Genomic DNA, 17,036 nt, shown 5'->3' on the forward strand with positions numbered 1-17,036 from the left:
CCTAATGAGAGAAGAACCATGTTTGATTCATCTAACAAAGATAGATCTAATGAATCTATGGTTCAAGACACTGGCTGCTTTCTTGTGTGAGTTGACATACTTTATGTTAAACCTAACCCTGCAGAAAAATTGAGCTTTATAGTGAAGTTTGCCTAAAGAGCAAGCAAGAAATAAGTAGAATCAAAGAATCAGAATACAGTGGAAAGACTTGACTCACAGATAAGAAAAACACATATTATCCTGTCTCTGTTTTATTAAAATAAAATGAATGTCCAATATGAGAAAGAAAGTAGGAAATGAGATCAGAAAGGAAGCCCAAGACATAGAATCTTATAAGGAGTTATAAGGACTTTGGAGATTTTGAGCAGGGAAGTTGATATGATTTGTGTTTGAAAAGGTAATAGGGGCCAGGCACAGTGGCTGATACCTGTAATCCCAGTACTTGGGGAGGCTGAGGTGGGAGGATTGCTTGAGCCCAGGAGTTTAAGGGTACAGCAAGCTATGATTGTGTGACTGCACTCCAGCCTGGGCAACAGAGTGAGACCTTGTCTCTGAAAAAAAAAATGAAATTAAAAAAATAAATAAAAAGGTAATAGGATGTATGGGGAATAAATCATAGAGGAATAAGGCAGGTTGCAAGAGTGTCAGTCAGGGCTGGGTGCAGTGGCTCATGCATGTAAACCTAGCACTTGGGGAGACTAAGGTGGGAGGATTGCTTGAGGTCAGGAGTTTGAGACCAGCCTGGACAAGATCGAGACTCCGTCTACTAAAAATAGAAAAATTAGCCAGGCATAGTGGCACGCACCTGTAGTCCCAGCTACTTGGAAGACTGAAGCAGGAGGATCACTTGAGCCCAGGAGTTTGAGTTTGAGGTTGCTGTGAGCGACGATGACGATGATGCTGACGCTGCTGTACTCTACCCAGGGTGACAGACTTCTCCAAAAAAAAAAAGAAGTATCAGTCAGGTGGCTTTCAGACTTTAACTGTAATCTAAAATAAGAAATATATTTTAAATAGTGGCTCAGTACATGTAGTCATTTATGTATATATTTACAACTGAAATCACATAGTAATATTTGCTCTTATTATATATAATGTGCTCTGATATTTTCTGTTCTTAACTATTATCTGCCATGTCAGTAAAAATGATAGTTTGTAACTCAAATTGATTTCATAACACATTAATGGGTTGCTACCCATGGTTTGAAAAATATTGACTTAACCCAGCATGACAGAGCATTCTTGTTCAGTGCGTATAAGATGACTTCCTCTTTCTTGAGAAATAATTTTTGGGGAAGATCTTACCTTCTAATTCGGCATTTGTGGTACTTTGAATAATTGATGGCCTTTTCTTTTAACTATGTAGTTAGAAATAGAAATGAAATTAAATATTCTGTTCAGAGTGGTGACAAGCTACAAAATACCTAATGACAGATTTAACAAATAAGGTATAAGACGTCTTTTGGAAAAAGCATGAAATATTATTTGAAGATATAAAATAAATTTTAAATAAGTAGGAGATGTACTATGCTTTTGAATGGAAAGATTTTCTGTCATAAAAATATCAACTAATCCAAAATTAATATATAAAGTAAATGTAATTCCAGTCAACATTTCAACATTTTTTGTGAGAGACTGTTCGAAGTGGTCTTATTTTTGTGTATATCTGAAAATTTTCGTTTAAAGGTATTTTAAATTTATAAAATAGCTATTTATCTGTTTGTAACTTCCTTTTTTCTCTTACCATTCTTTTTGTAACTTATCTCTGTTGATAGATGTACACCTAGTATATTCATTTTATTGATAATTAGTCCTTTGTGTGACACTAGCAATAGGAGGGTTCCAGTTTCTCCACATTCTTGCCAATACTTGTTATTGTCTATCGTTTTATTCTGCCCATCCTAGTTGGTGTGACTGGTATTTCATTGTGGTTTTGATTTATGTTTCTTTAATGACTAATGATGTTTATATTTCTCTAATGACTAATAATCGCATGTGCTTATTAGCCATTTGTATATCTTCTTTGGAAATATATTTGAATGTCTATTTAAATCCGTTATTTTTAAATTGGGTTATTTATCTTTTTATTGCTGAGTGTAAGAGTACCATATGTTTTTATTTTTATTTTTTTTAAGTATTGCTATATTCGTTTGAAAGACTAATTTTTCCTCCTCTTATTGGAAGGTCCTGTCCAAAATGCACTGATGTCTTCACAAGTGTCAGTGAGCCAAGGATATAATTTCCAGCTTCCAGGATCCTACCCTCATCTAATACCAGCAAAGACTTTGAATCCAGCCTCTGGACAGTCTAACTATGGTGGTTCTCAGGGATCTGGGCAGACTCTTAATAGACCACCTGTGGCCTCTAATACAGTAACACCTTTGCTCCATAGTGGTCCTGTTCCCCGAATGCCACTACCTGCTTCTCAGAACCCAGCTGCTACACCAATGCCTTCTGGTAGCTTTCTTCCTGGAGCCAACCTACCACCACCTTCGAATTGGCAATATAACTATCCATCCACAGGAGCACAGATAAACCATTGTCCTCGTGCATCAGCCCAACCACCTGTATCTGGGAATACAAGTTTAACAACAAGTCATCAGTATGTTTCTTCTGGAGATCCTTCACTTCAAAACAGCTTCTTAAAGTCAGGTAGTATTTTTATAGGAGTGTATGAAGTGTGAAACTTTTGCTTGTTTAGATGTTTGAATTAATACTTGAAGCTTTAAAACCATATGGAAAATTACTGGCTTTTAAAATCATTATTAGTCTTTATATAAATTACTTGTCCAACCTCTGAGTTAATTCAAATAACTTAAATTTATGAATTGGTTCTGCCTTGCTTCTTTCCTTTGAAGGTGTCTTCTTTTTTTCTTTGAGTTACCCATGATATTTCAGGGATTCAGGTATGCATGCAGAACCACTTCCTTAGGGACTGGCCATTGCTTTCATGAACTGGGTTCCATCGTACAACTAGAGAAGTTGAATAAATCCCTGTGATGTCTCTTCGGTTTTCTGAGGTTTGAGTTACCTTTTTGGCATGACTGTTTTGGGGCCATAAGCTGTGTAGGATCTTGGAGCAGCAGGTCAAAACATGATGCTTTTGGAGTGAAGAGCATTATTGAGTACAGCATTATTGAGTGATCAGTTGTACTCAATAACTCCATGCAGTGGACAGAGATTTTTTTTTCTCTTTTTTAGACAGAGTCTTGCTCTGTTGCCCATACTGGAGTGTAGTAGCACAATCATGGCTCACTGCAACCTCCAACTCCTGGCTTCAAGCAATCCTCCCTGCTTAAGCCTCTCAAACTGCTAGGATTATAGGCTTGAGTCACCACACTTGGCCCTGGACAGAGATTCATATGGATGCTTTCTTCCAAGAGTTTTATAATTTTAGCTCTTACATTTAGGTCTTTGATAAGTTTTGAGTTAATTTTTGCATATGGTATTAGGTAGGGTCCAACTTCATTGTTTTGCATGTGGCTGTACATACAGTTCTCCCAGTACTATTTGATGAAAAGACTAGTCTTTCTCCCATTGAATTGTCTTGGCACCCTTGTTGAAAATCAGTTGATCATAAATTAAGGGTTTACTTCTAGACTCTGAATTTTATTTCATTGATCTATATGTCTATTTTTATGTCAGTACCAAACATCTTGATTACTGTAGCTTTGTATTAATCTTTGAATTGGGGAAGTATGGCTCCTCTAACTTTTTTTGGCTCTTCTGGTTCTCTTGTAGTTCCATATGATTTTTAGGATCAGCTTGTCAATTTTTGCAAAAAAAAAAAAATAGCTGGGGTTTTGATAGGGATTGTGTTGAATCTGTACATCAATTTGAGAAGAAAGCTATGCATTATATTCTTAGACTGACTTTGATCTTTTTATTATTTTTTTTAATTTTAAAATTTTTTCTGGAGACAGGGTCTCATTCTGTAGCCCATTCTGGAGTACAATGGCCCAATCATAGCTCACTATAACCTCAAACTCCTGGGCTCAAGCAATCCTCCTGTTTCAGCCTCCCGAGTAGCTGGGATTACGGGCCCACACCACCATGCTTAGTAAAATTTTTAATTTTTTGTAGAGACAGGGTCTCCCTATGTTGCTTAGGCTTGTCTTGAACTCCTGGACTCAAGTGAATCCTCCTGCCTCACCCTTCCAAAGTGCCGGGATTTAGAGGTGTGAGCCACCATGCCTGGCTGATCTTTTTATTTTTCAGTCTCAGCGTTTGATCCTATCTGGTTCAGAAATAGGTTCATTTAACCATTTCACTTTTCCTTTTTTGCTATTAAAATTAACAGGGTCTTATACACCTACCAACATTAGTAGTGTTTCTTTGAAAAGCATTTAAAATTCTGTGTTGGGATCTGCATATTGATTCAGTGAAATAGTAATATCAGTAGTTACCTTTTCTTCACTCATATATTTTTGTATGTGTATATGACATGTACTCCATTGGACTTGTAGTTTATTAACTGCTGACTTTCGAAAATGCTGGGATTACAGGTGTGTGTCATTGTGCCTGGCTTTCTCTTCCTAAAAGACCTCTAAAAGAAAATTCCTCGTTTTTTACTTCTGTTTTTTCAACCCATAATTCATAGTAGGTACCTGATACTCTGATATCAAAACTGTGAGTATCTAAGTTAGACTAAATTTCTAGTCCACATATTAAATTTTCTGAATTATTTTTTCTAATAGGCTACTTTTTAGCATCCTTACATTAATTAGCCATAGGAATCTGAGAAGACAGGTTCTGAAACTCTAGCTATGAATGTTATAAATAAGAATTATTCAACTTGAAAAAACAATATGTTTTATGAAATGTATCATAATCTGAATTCAAAAATATTCTTCTAAAAATTGTGAAAAATCTCAAAACTTGTATTCTGTTAAACATTAGCTTGTTACATCTTTGTGGTCAGATGTATTATATATTCCTGTTCATGCTGAGCTGGTAATGTACCTTGCCCCTTTGTGCCTTTGACTTCTCTGTATTGCCATAGATGTGTGTCAGTGCCTCTTGATAAGGAAGTTATGTGGCAGTAATCTTTGCACTTTTATCAACAAGGCACTGATTCATCTTCTTGGGAGCTATAAAGTTCACTAATAACAATAATTTTTCAATTTGGTCCTGGAGAATTTATTTAATAACAATATTGAAATATTTTGGAAAATTTCCTACATTTATTCCTTAAGTTTTATAAAAGACGGGATTAACTGTATGCTATATTAAAAGTAAAATTTATTACCCATTTCACCTATAAACTCAGATGTTTAAAAAATGTCTTGGAAAGGAAAATTAAAGCACACATTTATCAGTGGTGTTTTTGTTTTTTTTTTTTTTTGAGACAGAGTCGACAGAATCTCACTCTGTCACCTGGGCTCTAGTGCCCTGGCGTCAGCCTAGCTCACAGCAACCTCAAACTCCTGGACTCAAGCTATTCTCTTGCCTCAGCCTCCCAAGTAGCTGGGACTATAGGCATGCGCCACCACACCCAGCTAATGTTTCTATTTTTAGTGGAGACGAGTCTCGGGTATCACTCTTGCTCCGGCTGGTCTCCAACTCCTGAGCTCAAGCAATTCTCCCGCCTCGGCCTTCCAGAGTGCTAGGATGCCACCATGCCTGGCCTCCATGGTGTTTTATCTATTAATACTTTGTAGACTTTGTTCCTCCTCTTTGGCAAATGAGAAGGCAGAAATAATGTGGTTAACTTGAAAGAATGGGAGGTTGGGGGCTTTGAAACGTTGATATCACATAGAAGAATTTCCCTCAGAGTAACTGATCATGTTTTTACACTAGTTAGAACTTATTGTCCAAATAGAAAAATGGTGAAATTAGGACAGTGAAATGCTTGGTAGATACAAGGACAAATACCATGTTATTCTTCGTTTACTTTGATGGGTACTTTTAAACCTGTCAGAAAGCAGTGTTTTATGATGTTTATATATAAACTTTGGATCAATTTCTGATTTTTAAGCCTAGGGCATATTCTTAATATAAAATTTAAGCCATTCTAGAAGGTGAACTAGCTTTAGCTATTACTAGGTAAACATTATACAATGTATGAATTTGTGATCTCATTTTTAACAGGTTATACCCCAATAAAACAAAGCGAAATAAACCTAGGAGAATTTAGAATAACCACAATACTCTGTATTTTTACTCTAAACTTAGTTGGTGTTAATTGAACAGATTAATATAGTTAACAAAACATTACAAAATTAATAAAATAAAATCAACATTTTATTCATGTTAATTTCTACTGGATATTTCACATGGCCTATTGAATCTCTATGATCCGTTAAAAAATAATTAATGAAGAGGGCATTATAACTACTGTAGAAGTGATTCATGCTAATTTTATATGTACTCTGCTTTAATAATTGACAGAAGCATGGTGGGAGAGAGTTGGAAATTTATAAAATGTGCATATAGATTTTAAAAATCATAAATTTAAGAGGTTACTGTATTTCTGGTAATTTGTTGGTGATTATAATTAAAATGTAGTTTGGGTGTGGTAGGTCATGCCTGTGATCCTAGCACTCTGGGAGCTAGTTAGCCCAGGCAACAGAGCAAGACTGTCTCAAAAAAAAAAAAAAATTAAAATGTAAATTTGGAAGTTACTCAGCTTTGGTAAAAGGCTGTTTTTAGCCTTTGTCTTAAGTTCTTAAATGACATGTGAAAAACCAATGTTTCCATAGGTTCTTCTGTACCTCCCTTAGCAAATGCACCTCTGCCTACCACTTTTCAACCAGGAGCTCTTCCTGGGCCCCCTCCAGCTGGAGGCCCACCTTCAGTAAGGGCCCTCATGCCCCAGAAAACATCACAGAGAGCTGTACCCCAGCCCTCATTTAATTCAGCTATCACCCAAGAAGGTAAGTAAATCAAGAAACAGAGTCAGGTACTAAAGTTTGACTTATGGTCGAAAGATGAATATTATCTGTATTCTGTGCCTTAGAATCTTATTTTTTTCCAGAAAATCTGGCGTTTGGTTAGGGATAGACTTCACCAGATTTTCTGGAAAAATAAGATTCTAATGCACAGAATTCAGATAAAAATCTCCAGGAATTCCATTACCTTATGCTGGGCTATGACTAGAATTTGGGAACCGCTGCTCTTCTTATGTCACATTTTTTGTTGTTGTGTAGTTTTTTTTTTTTTTTTTTAATCATGGCTGTATCACGTTAGATGCCTTTTGGAGGTGGGTGCAAAAGGAGAATTACTGCTTTTCTGGACATGATGTTAGAACTATCCTTTTTACAGTATTGATCCTTTTCCACCAAAGTTTTTTTTTTTTCCCCTTCAGAGACAGGACCTTGCTCTGTTGCCCAGGCTGGAGTGCAGTGGCCATAGCTCACTGTAACCATGAACTCCTGAGCTCAAGCGATCTTCCTGCCTCAGCTTCCTAAGTAGCTGAGACTACAGGCGTGGCCACCATACCTGGCTGATTTTTTTTTTTATTTTTGGTAGAGATGAAGTTTTCCTGTGGTACCCAGGCTGGTCATGAACTCCTGGCCTCAACCTCCCAAAGTACTGGGATTATAGGCATGCGCCACTATGCCCAATCTGAAGAAGCATTTTGATTGCCACTATTATTGTAAATATTAACAAATATTAAAAAATATATTTATGAGACTAAATAAAAACCTTTTATACAAGTAGTGAAAATATAGAAGTAGTTTGGTTTTGTTTTTGTGTTTTGTTTTGTTTGGGACAGGATCTCGCTGTGTTGCCCCAGCTAGAATGCAGTGGCATCATCATAGCTTGCTGCAACCTCAAACTCCTGGGCTGTAGCGATTCTCCTGTCTCAGCCTCCTGAGAAGCTGGGCCTACAGGTGTGCGCCACCACACCTGGCTAAATTTTGTATTTTTTGTAGAGATACGGTCTCACTATGTTACCCAGGCTGGTCTTGAGCTCTTGGCCTCAAGCAATCCTCCCACCTCAGCCTCCCAAAGTGCTAGGGTTACAGGAGTGAGCCACTATGCCCAGCCTATACAAGCATTTTAAAGTTTTACGTAAGTAAAATATGTAAAGCATTATCTTGGCATGCAACTGAAATAAGAGTATTAATTTAAATAAGATATCTCTTAAAGTAAGAAATTTGATTTTAGCAGTAATATAACCATTGCAGTATGATGTGGTATAACAGAGAAGGGGGAACAAAACATTGCCTTTTTATCCTACTACTGAATATAGTCAATATTGTCATTTTTGTATTTTCTTCTAGCATTACTTTTTTAAGTATTATAAGTAGGAAAAAGAATAGTGTTAACAATGAGTAACAAAATGATAAGGCATTTTCTCACTGGTTGCTCTATTATAACTTTGAAAATCAAATAACAATAAATATGTAAATTTTTAAAGAACTAAATAGAATCCACAGTATGCGCAATTCTTTTGTTTGTTTCAACCAAAAGTTTTACTGTGGGATACTGTATCAGTTCATGGCTAAAATCACGTTGGTTTTGAGAATTGAAAAGGAGTTACTGACTTGATTGAAAATCATTAGACTTATCTACTTGGTGTTTATTTATTTAATTTAAAAATATTAATATTAGGGGGGTACAAATGTTTTCATCACATAGATACCTTGTATAATGCTTAAGTCGGGGCTTTTAGCATGCGCATCACCAGAAAAGTGTTTATTGTACCCGACAGATAAGTTTTTACCCCTCACCCACTCCCACTCTCTATTTGGTGTTCATATGCTTGTTAAAGTTAGCACTCTTGTGTTTACATTCTAGGGGTTGATGCTATTCACTGAATTTAGTTTGTTCTTATTTTTTCCTAACCACCAGACTACCAGGGATGAATTTAGTTTCTTCTGTCCTTGAATTAGAGCCCATATATAGCAGAGATAACTGGAAATAGATACTTAGGCTTCATATGCAGATGTCCCTGGCATTTATCTTTAATCCTATACAATATTAGAACACAAGTTCAACTTTTAATTTTATTGTAGTGGTTGTTCTCTAGACTTAAAAAAGCAGTTATTCTAATTTACTTATATCACCTTCTAATTAATTTTGGATTCCATTCTGTTTCTTAGATATTTTGAAAATAAGGTCTTTTATTGTCATAATTTTACTTTATTTAAGCAGTATTTATTTTTATGTTTTTTTCAATGTGTACTGTTCCTTAGAGGTTTTTTTTTTTTTTTTGGAGACAGTCTCACTCTGTCACTTGGCTCTAGAGTGCCTTGACGTCAGCCTAGCTCACAGCAACCCCAAATTCCTGGGCTCAAGCGATCCTCCTGCCTCAGCCTCCCAAATAGCTGGGACTACAGGCATGCACCACCACACCCAGCTAATTTTTCTATTTTTAATAGAGATGGGGTCTCACTCTTGCTCAGGCTGGTTTTGAACTCCTGAGCTCAAGTGATCCTCCTGCCTCGGCCTCCCAGAGTGCTAGGATTATAGGTGTGAGCCACCACGCCTGGCCTAGAGTTAGGTTTTGAAAAGCCCTGCTTGTTGGGTGCAGTGGTAGACTCGTGTAGTCCCAGCTACTTGGGAGACTGAGGCAGGAGGATCACTCGAGCTCAGGAGTTTGAGGTTGCAATGAGGTATGATGATGTCACTGCACTCTAGCCCAGGGGACAGAGTGAGACCCTGTCTCCAAAAAAAAAAAAGACTTGCTGTTTGGGCCTTTGGGTTAGGTATGAAGTAACATAAAAAAAGACTCCTTCCAAAGATTGATGTTTCCTTTCCCTGAAGCTGCAGCTATGTTAATTGATACTTTTTATAATATATATTTTAAAACATGCATTTTTTGAATTTTTTTTGACAGGCTGTGGTTTTAAACTATTTTTTGTTTGAAAAGTTATGTAAAATTTTGGATATTAGTTCAAATATTGCATGAATTATAACTATTCTAATTTAAATCTTATTAATGAACTTCCTCCTTAGGTATTACATCAAATACCAATAACGGATCTATGGTAGTCCACAGTAGTTATGATGAAATTGAAGGAGGTGGCTTCTTGGGTGAGATGCTATGAAAGTTTTTTTCTTTAATCTCTTTTTTCTGATTATAGAAGTAATATGTATGTGCCCATTGTAGGAATCTGTGCTCATTGCAGGAAGCTAAGAAGAAAACTTCATAACTATGTAGCCATACCTACTGTTAACATTTTTGATTTCCATGTATTTAGATTTTTGAGTAGTTTTTCTTCCCTTCAGAATTGGGATCATTGGCTTTATTATGACTATGGAGTATGTTTATCAGTTATATATATTTAAATTTATTTGACTCATCCCCTAAGTTAAAAATTTAGGATATTTTCATTAAAGTTGTTTTGAATTAAAATTTTAGTCTGAACATAAAATTTAATACATGAGGCCTGGTACCTTGTTTCACACCTGTAATCCCAGTGACTCTGAAGGCTGAGGTGTGAGGATCGCTTGAGCCCAGGAGTTTGAGGCTGCAATGCGCTACGATGGCCACTAGCCAGTGCCCTCCAGCCTGGGCAACACAGAGACCCTGTCTCTTAATAATAATAATCATAATAATTTAGTACATCATATGAAAGTAAATGAACTATAGCAAACTCATTTTTGTGTGTTTATTCCTGTAATCTAATGGATTTATGTGTTGATTTAAAGTACTCTGGAGCAGCGGCCCCCAAGGTCTCCAATGTTTTTGGCACCAGGGACTGGTTTCATGGAAGACAGTTTTTCCACGGGACAGGGTGGGGGAGGAGGCAGAGCTCAGGCGATGATACTGCAAACCGTGGGCTGCTGTGTTTACTCACGGGCCAGTCACCTGCTGTGCGCTCCTCCTCCTCTGGTAACTTTCATGGAAGATAGTTTTTTCTGGGGGTGGGGGCCGTGCGGGGAGGCCGAGCTCTGTGGCCTGGACCCTAACAGCCGCTGATGGGTATCCGTCCGCGCACTGGGGGTTGGGGACTGCAGCTTCTGGAGTATTAAATAGAACTTAAAAGTTACCTTGTTTCTAGCAACACCACAGCTTACTAATAAGAATCCCAAAATGAGCCGAAGTGTTGGATATTCATATCCTTCCTTACCACCTGGTTATCAGAACACGACACCACCTAGTGCAACTGGAATGCCACCCTCTTCCTTGAATTACCCAAGTGGACCACAGGCCTTTACTCAGGTAAACTTTTTGGTTTCTTTAAACTATTTTCCACCTTTTGGTTTAAACTCTATGCATATGAGGAAAGTTTTAGGAAGGTATATTGAACATTTTTGCAACCAATTAGGATAATACTGGATATTTCATAATGACTTTGTCCTTATATATTTCTCTAGAGCCAAAAGATTGTCCAGTAAATCTAAATTACACTTTTGTTATTTAGAGAGAAATCAACCACCTCTCTACACACTTACAAAACTTAGTTTGAAATGATATCTCTGTAGACTCCCTTAGGTGCTAATCATTTAACTGCAAGCATGGGTGGATTAAGTCTACATCCAGAGGGCCTAAGAGTTGTCAATCTTCTTCAAGAAAGAAGCATGCTTCCCCCAACACCTTTGCAGCCTCCAGTTCCAAATTTGCATGAAGACATCCAGAAACTCAACTGTAACCCAGAGTAAGGCTTCAAATAGCATTTCTTAATAAATGTGACATTATGCATGTTCTGAAAGTTTTCTAGATTTTTTAAGAGCTTCAGGTATTATGAATAAGCTGTACAAGTATATTAATTTATGAAAGAAGTTCTAGATACAGAAGATAGAACTCTTTTACTTGCTTATTTGTGATTTCAAATGTTCTAAGTCATGAAATAGGGTTGTAACCCCTGAACTGATTCTGCTTTTATCAGCTGTAATGAGATTATAATATTAATTATCATTATGGTGGCTATATTCTTTCTTCAAAATCCAAAGTATAGGGATTTGATTCTGTGTAATCCTTTATTTGCTCTCATTTTAAATTAATTTCATAACAAACATAATACTTTTTAATCCTGAAAAATTTGCTGTAAATTTAAATGTATGTGGTGAAGACTTTCTGATAAATTAAATTTGGTACTTTTAAATAATATTTTTCTTTTTATATTTTATTCTTTCTTTGTTTTTTGTTATTTCCCCATTTCAGATGATGCTGCCAATAAATTATATTTTTAGAATATGCAGCAAAACTGAACTTTTAAATAATAAACTTAACATTTGTAGATTTGGGTCATCACCTAGTAATTCCAGTGTAATCTTTTTTCTTTTTCTTTTCCTAAGTTTTGTACATAAACCAAGAAGAGATTATTTTAGTTATATAGGATAACCATCTACTCTCTATTTCTGTGTAGGACTTAGATTTAAGTATTTTAGTGGGATGAAATTTGAGAGGGTCTATAGAAATATTTCACTTCCAATATTAAAATGTCTACCTTTTAAATCTTTTTTTTAAATCCAAAAACAATCATAGCAGCAACTGACATGAGCTTTTTACTTTGACACAGGTTATTTCGATGCACACTGACTGGCATTCCTCAGACTCAGGCATTACTGAATAAAGCCAAACTTCCTTTGGGGCTGCTGCTTCATCCTTTCAAAGACCTAGTGGTATGTTTCTCTGGTGAAAGTAAATGTCTTGTGGAATATTACCTTGGTGATGAAAATTTTCTGCAATAGTGCAAGAATCACATATAAAATTTGTTTGAGCTATCTTTAGGAAGTTGACCATTGACAGATTTCTTTATTTGTAATTCAGTCAGAAATTTTATTACCAAACACTTTAAAAAACTAGATAAAATGAACATATTGAAAAAACCCAAGAGGTACTGAATAGAGTACAGGTACTAAAAGAATATAAATAAATGACCTGAAATATTTTAGTAAGTTGTAAATTATTTACCCATTAAAGTACTTTACCTTAATCTCTCCATTCTGCCATTGTTAGAGTAAAATTTGTTATTTTAAGAAGTTGTTCTGGATGGAGGGGTCTCCGGGACCCCGAGGTTGGGGCCAAGCGCCACTCTTTGCCTGTTAAATAAATAAATAAATAAATAAATAAATAAATAAATAAATATTTTAAAAAATTTCCAAAAGAAAAAAGAGGCTGATCTACCTTTGTCCTAAGGCTCTGGGACTTTGACATATGGCCACATACTCTTGAGGATCAGTGCATGAGTGAGGTGGCGTTTCCAAAACAAACCTCCTTTTGATGATAAGGTTTTTATTGCCTTAATTGACTTATTTTTTATTTTTTTTGAGACAGGGTTTTGCTTTGTCTCCTGGGCTGCAGTGCAGTGGTATCATCATAGCTCTCTGCAGCCTCAAACTCCTGAGCTCCAGTGATCCTCTTGCCTTAGCCTCCCAACTGGGACTACAGGCATGTGCCACCACGTCCCACTACCTTTTCTAATTTTTTTGTAGAGACGGGGTCTCACTCTTGCTCAGGCTAGTCTCCAACTCCTGGCCTCAAGTGATCCTCCCAACTTGGCCTCCCAGAGTGCTAGGATTCTAGACGTGAGCCACTTCACCTGGATTTTATTGATTTTTTTTTTTTTTTTAAGAGATGATCTTGCTATCTTGCCCAGACTGAGGTGTACAGTGACTTTTCACAGGCACAATCATGGGACACTGCAGCCTTGAACTTCTGGGCTTAAGCCATCCTCCTGCCTCAACCTCTTGAGTAGGTGGGAATATAGACTCCAGCCACCGCGCTTGGTTGAGGCTTTATTACTTTAAATATGTAGGATAAACTTTAAATAGGAACATAATTGCAGAGTTTAATTAAATATTTAAACATAACTTAACCTTACTTATAATAGTTCTTTTATGAGAACTAAATAGGCCTCTTAATGTAACATCAAGAAACTTTGTAATACTTTCAGGGCTCGTTTGTTTTAGAGTGTTAATCCTTTTTCCTTTACCATCCATCCCAAAAGTATATTGTTAATTAACTATCTTGGTTTTGCAGTGTGAATGTTTAATGAAAAAATAAATACTTTTTCTGAAAGACAAATTGTAAGGAGAATGATCCTGGAGAGAAACAATAGAGTTTAAAATCAATACATTTTAGCTACGTAATTTTTTTGTGTGTCAGTTTGAACACATCTTTTATCCTAGGTTTTTTCTACAAAATTATAATATTATAATATAATATTCCAACGATTAATTAATGCTTGCCCTTTCAATGTGATGATCATCACCATTAAAGACTTAGTTCTGTTTTTTCAGCAATTGCCTGTGGTTACCTCCAGTACAATTGTGAGATGCCGTTCATGCAGAACGTACATCAATCCTTTTGTCAGCTTTCTTGATCAAAGGAGATGGAAGTGTAACTTATGTTACCGAATCAATGATGGTATGCTTTTTTGAAACATTTAAAAATTTCTACTTGCATTGTAGGGAAATCAGATAGTACAAATGTGAAGTTAAAAAAAATAAATTGTTCTTATTTACCTATAATTGGTCTTTCCACTCAGAGTACTATTGTTAACTGTTTTCTGTGTATTTATACTTATAAATAAATAATTATATACTTTTAGAATAAAAAATATGCTAATACCTTGATACCATTTTTTACATTTATTATATTGGGTATATAATAAATGGTATATTTCATGTTATTACTTAAGCCAGTAATATAAGAAATATTTTTATTTAGAAATTGTCCCATGCCTTTCCTCTAGGGTGAAAGAAAATAAGTCAACACAATAGCTGCGTAATTCATTCACTGCTATGTAAAGGGAGGTGGGCAGTGCTAGAAGGTTAGTTGGATGTATGTGCTCAGTAATTGAGGAGGAGAAAGAGATCTCTCTTAATAACTATTTCGCAGTTTATGTTTGAGGAATATATTCTAACCAACAACATTTTTAGGATTAGACAAGAAAATGGATATGCCAGTATCCATATTGAAAATTAAGTGTCAGTTTGAGAGGAAATTTTATTAAGAGCTGAGAAAGAAAGAAATATAAGAGATTTTTAAAAACCAGTTGTATTGTTTACACAAGTGTGTTTTTTGATTAAAGTGAGAGTAAGATAAGAACATTTTTTCCTCTATAATAATTCAGAAAATATACATATAGTCTTTACTACACCTTTAAAATCTTATGTGTGTGTGCTTTAATATAGCAAATGAAATTGTAATAAAAGTTGAAGCCCCCTTTCATATGCAGAGCAGCCCAATTCATGAACTATAGCTTACCTTTAGAGTACATAGGAATTTGAATTTCTAAATAGTTATAAGGAGACAGATACAATGATAATTAATTTAGAAAACACTCTTTGATCACTGGTGCATCATAGTGGTAGGCAGCTGATGATGCACCATAGAGACTGTTTAATTAATGAAGCTGACTAAACCCTCACGGGCTCGACCTCATCATAGCTTCTAAGTCCAACCAGAGTCTGTACATTCCGTATGTCAGATGTTAATGTCCTTTATAATTGGGAAATTTAAGAAAATAATTGACATTTAATGAGTTTTTATCATCTGTTGAAGCTATTTTAGGAAAGCAGCTTTAGCAAGACTTAAGACAAAGAGGATATGAGGCCATAGGAAAAGAAAAGTTGCAGTGATTGTAGTCGTAAAAGGGAGAAATATTTATTGCCATTTAACATATGAGGAACTTGAACGGAACTTTTTTAAAAAAGTGAATTTATCCGTTAATTTAGAGCCTACATCGAATTATTTATAAGCCCCTAAATTAAGAAAGTAGCCAAATGCAAGATATATTACATTAATGCTTTCAGTTTTATCAATGAATGTATTGTTAACTTTGTATAGTTCCTGAAGAATTCATGTACAACCCTTTGACCAGAGTTTATGGAGAACCTCACAGAAGACCAGAAGTTCAAAATGCTACTATTGAGTTTATGGCTCCTTCAGAATACATGGTAAGCTTTCACTTTTGAATACAGTGTGCTCATTTCATAATACCAGGTTTTCAAAAAACAATATAGCATTCTTTAACAGAAATTTATGGTTTTAAATTCATAAAACTATGATATTTGTTCTTCATAAAAGTAGTTTATTAGTATATAAGGGTATGTTTGAAAAGCAAAAGTATATGCAAAGTTCTACTTAAGTTTCTTGTGTATTCATCCAGAAATTTGCAATATAATGTTGGGATCATATTTACTTTTAAGCCACATCCAGCTTTTTTCTGTTACAAATAATGCTGTGATGAACATTCTTTTGCAAATACTGTACTTTTCTACAGTTGTGAGGGTATTTGAGATCTTGCATTTTAAAAATAATTATTATGCCTAGTGCTTAATTAGCACTTTATATTTTACTTTTTTATATATATATATTTATTTTGTTTTGTTTTGTTTGTTTTTGAGACAGGGTCTGGCCCTGTTGCCCGGGCTAGAGTGCAGTGGCGTCATCATAGCTCACTGCAACCTCAAACTCCTGGGCTCAAGCAATCCTCCCTCCTGCTTCAGCCTTCTGAGTAGCTGGGACTTCAGGCATGCGCCACCATGCCTAGCTAATTTTTGTGTTTTTTTTGAGAGACAGGGTCTCACTGTGTTGCCCAGACAGGTCTCAAACTCTTGGCCTCAAGTGATCCTTTCACCTTGGCCTTCCAGTGTGCTGGTGTGAGCCACTGCTTGGGCCAGAGCACTTACATTTTGGATGATCACAAAGAATACTCTGAAGAAAGCTAGAGAGATGCTGTTAATCCTGTCTTACAGGTGTGAAAACAGACTTAGGTTAAGTGCCTTGCCAAATAGTAGGTGGTAGAAGTTGCATAGAAATCCAGACCTTTGAATTTGGTTACTTTTTCACTGTGCCATAATTCCTTCAAGGGAAAGGGGAATATGAAGATTAGATGTAACACTAACTTTTGATATTTTATTATTTTAGTGTATTTTTGTGTCTTTATTTGGGCAATTAGATCCATTTTTATGTGGAATTTATGAGGGGCCAGTCTCCTTTTTCTTTATTTTTATTTTTTAATTAAAAAAATTTTTTTTTTAGAGACAGGGTCTTGCTCTGTTGACCAGGGTGGAGTGCAGTGGCAAAATCATAGCTCACTGCAACCTCAAACTTCTGGGCTCAAGTGCTCTTCCGATCTCAGCCTCCGGAGTAGATAGGACTACAGGCGGCGCATACCATGTCCGGCTAA

At 35.8% G+C, this 17,036-nt stretch overlaps 1 protein-coding gene across 6 annotated transcripts in view; it reads left to right on the forward strand.

Annotated features, from left to right (window-relative positions):
- Positions 1–17,036, forward strand: part of SEC24A (SEC24 homolog A, COPII coat complex component) — a 51,702-nt gene that overhangs the window by 8,826 nt on the left and 25,840 nt on the right. For 2 of the 6 annotated variants that reach the window (XM_045550817.1, XM_045550812.1), the window contains exons 2-9: positions 2,185–2,652; positions 6,702–6,875; positions 9,907–9,984; positions 10,956–11,116; positions 11,380–11,552; positions 12,417–12,519; positions 14,140–14,266; positions 15,692–15,801. In XM_045550817.1, the coding sequence (XP_045406773.1) occupies positions 2,185–2,652; positions 6,702–6,875; positions 9,907–9,984; positions 10,956–11,116; positions 11,380–11,552; positions 12,417–12,519; positions 14,140–14,266; positions 15,692–15,801 (1,394 nt within the window). Of the gene's footprint in view, positions 1–2,184; positions 2,653–6,701; positions 6,876–9,906; positions 9,985–10,955; positions 11,117–11,379; positions 11,553–12,416; positions 12,520–14,139; positions 14,267–15,691; positions 15,802–17,036 lie in introns of those variants that run through there. The other 4 variants (XM_045550816.1, XM_045550813.1, XM_045550814.1 and 1 more) reach the window with 4 other exon arrangements.

This window comes from Lemur catta, chromosome 5 (assembly GCF_020740605.2).
Source record: "Lemur catta isolate mLemCat1 chromosome 5, mLemCat1.pri, whole genome shotgun sequence".
NCBI classification, from domain to species: Eukaryota; Metazoa; Chordata; class Mammalia; order Primates; family Lemuridae; genus Lemur; species Lemur catta.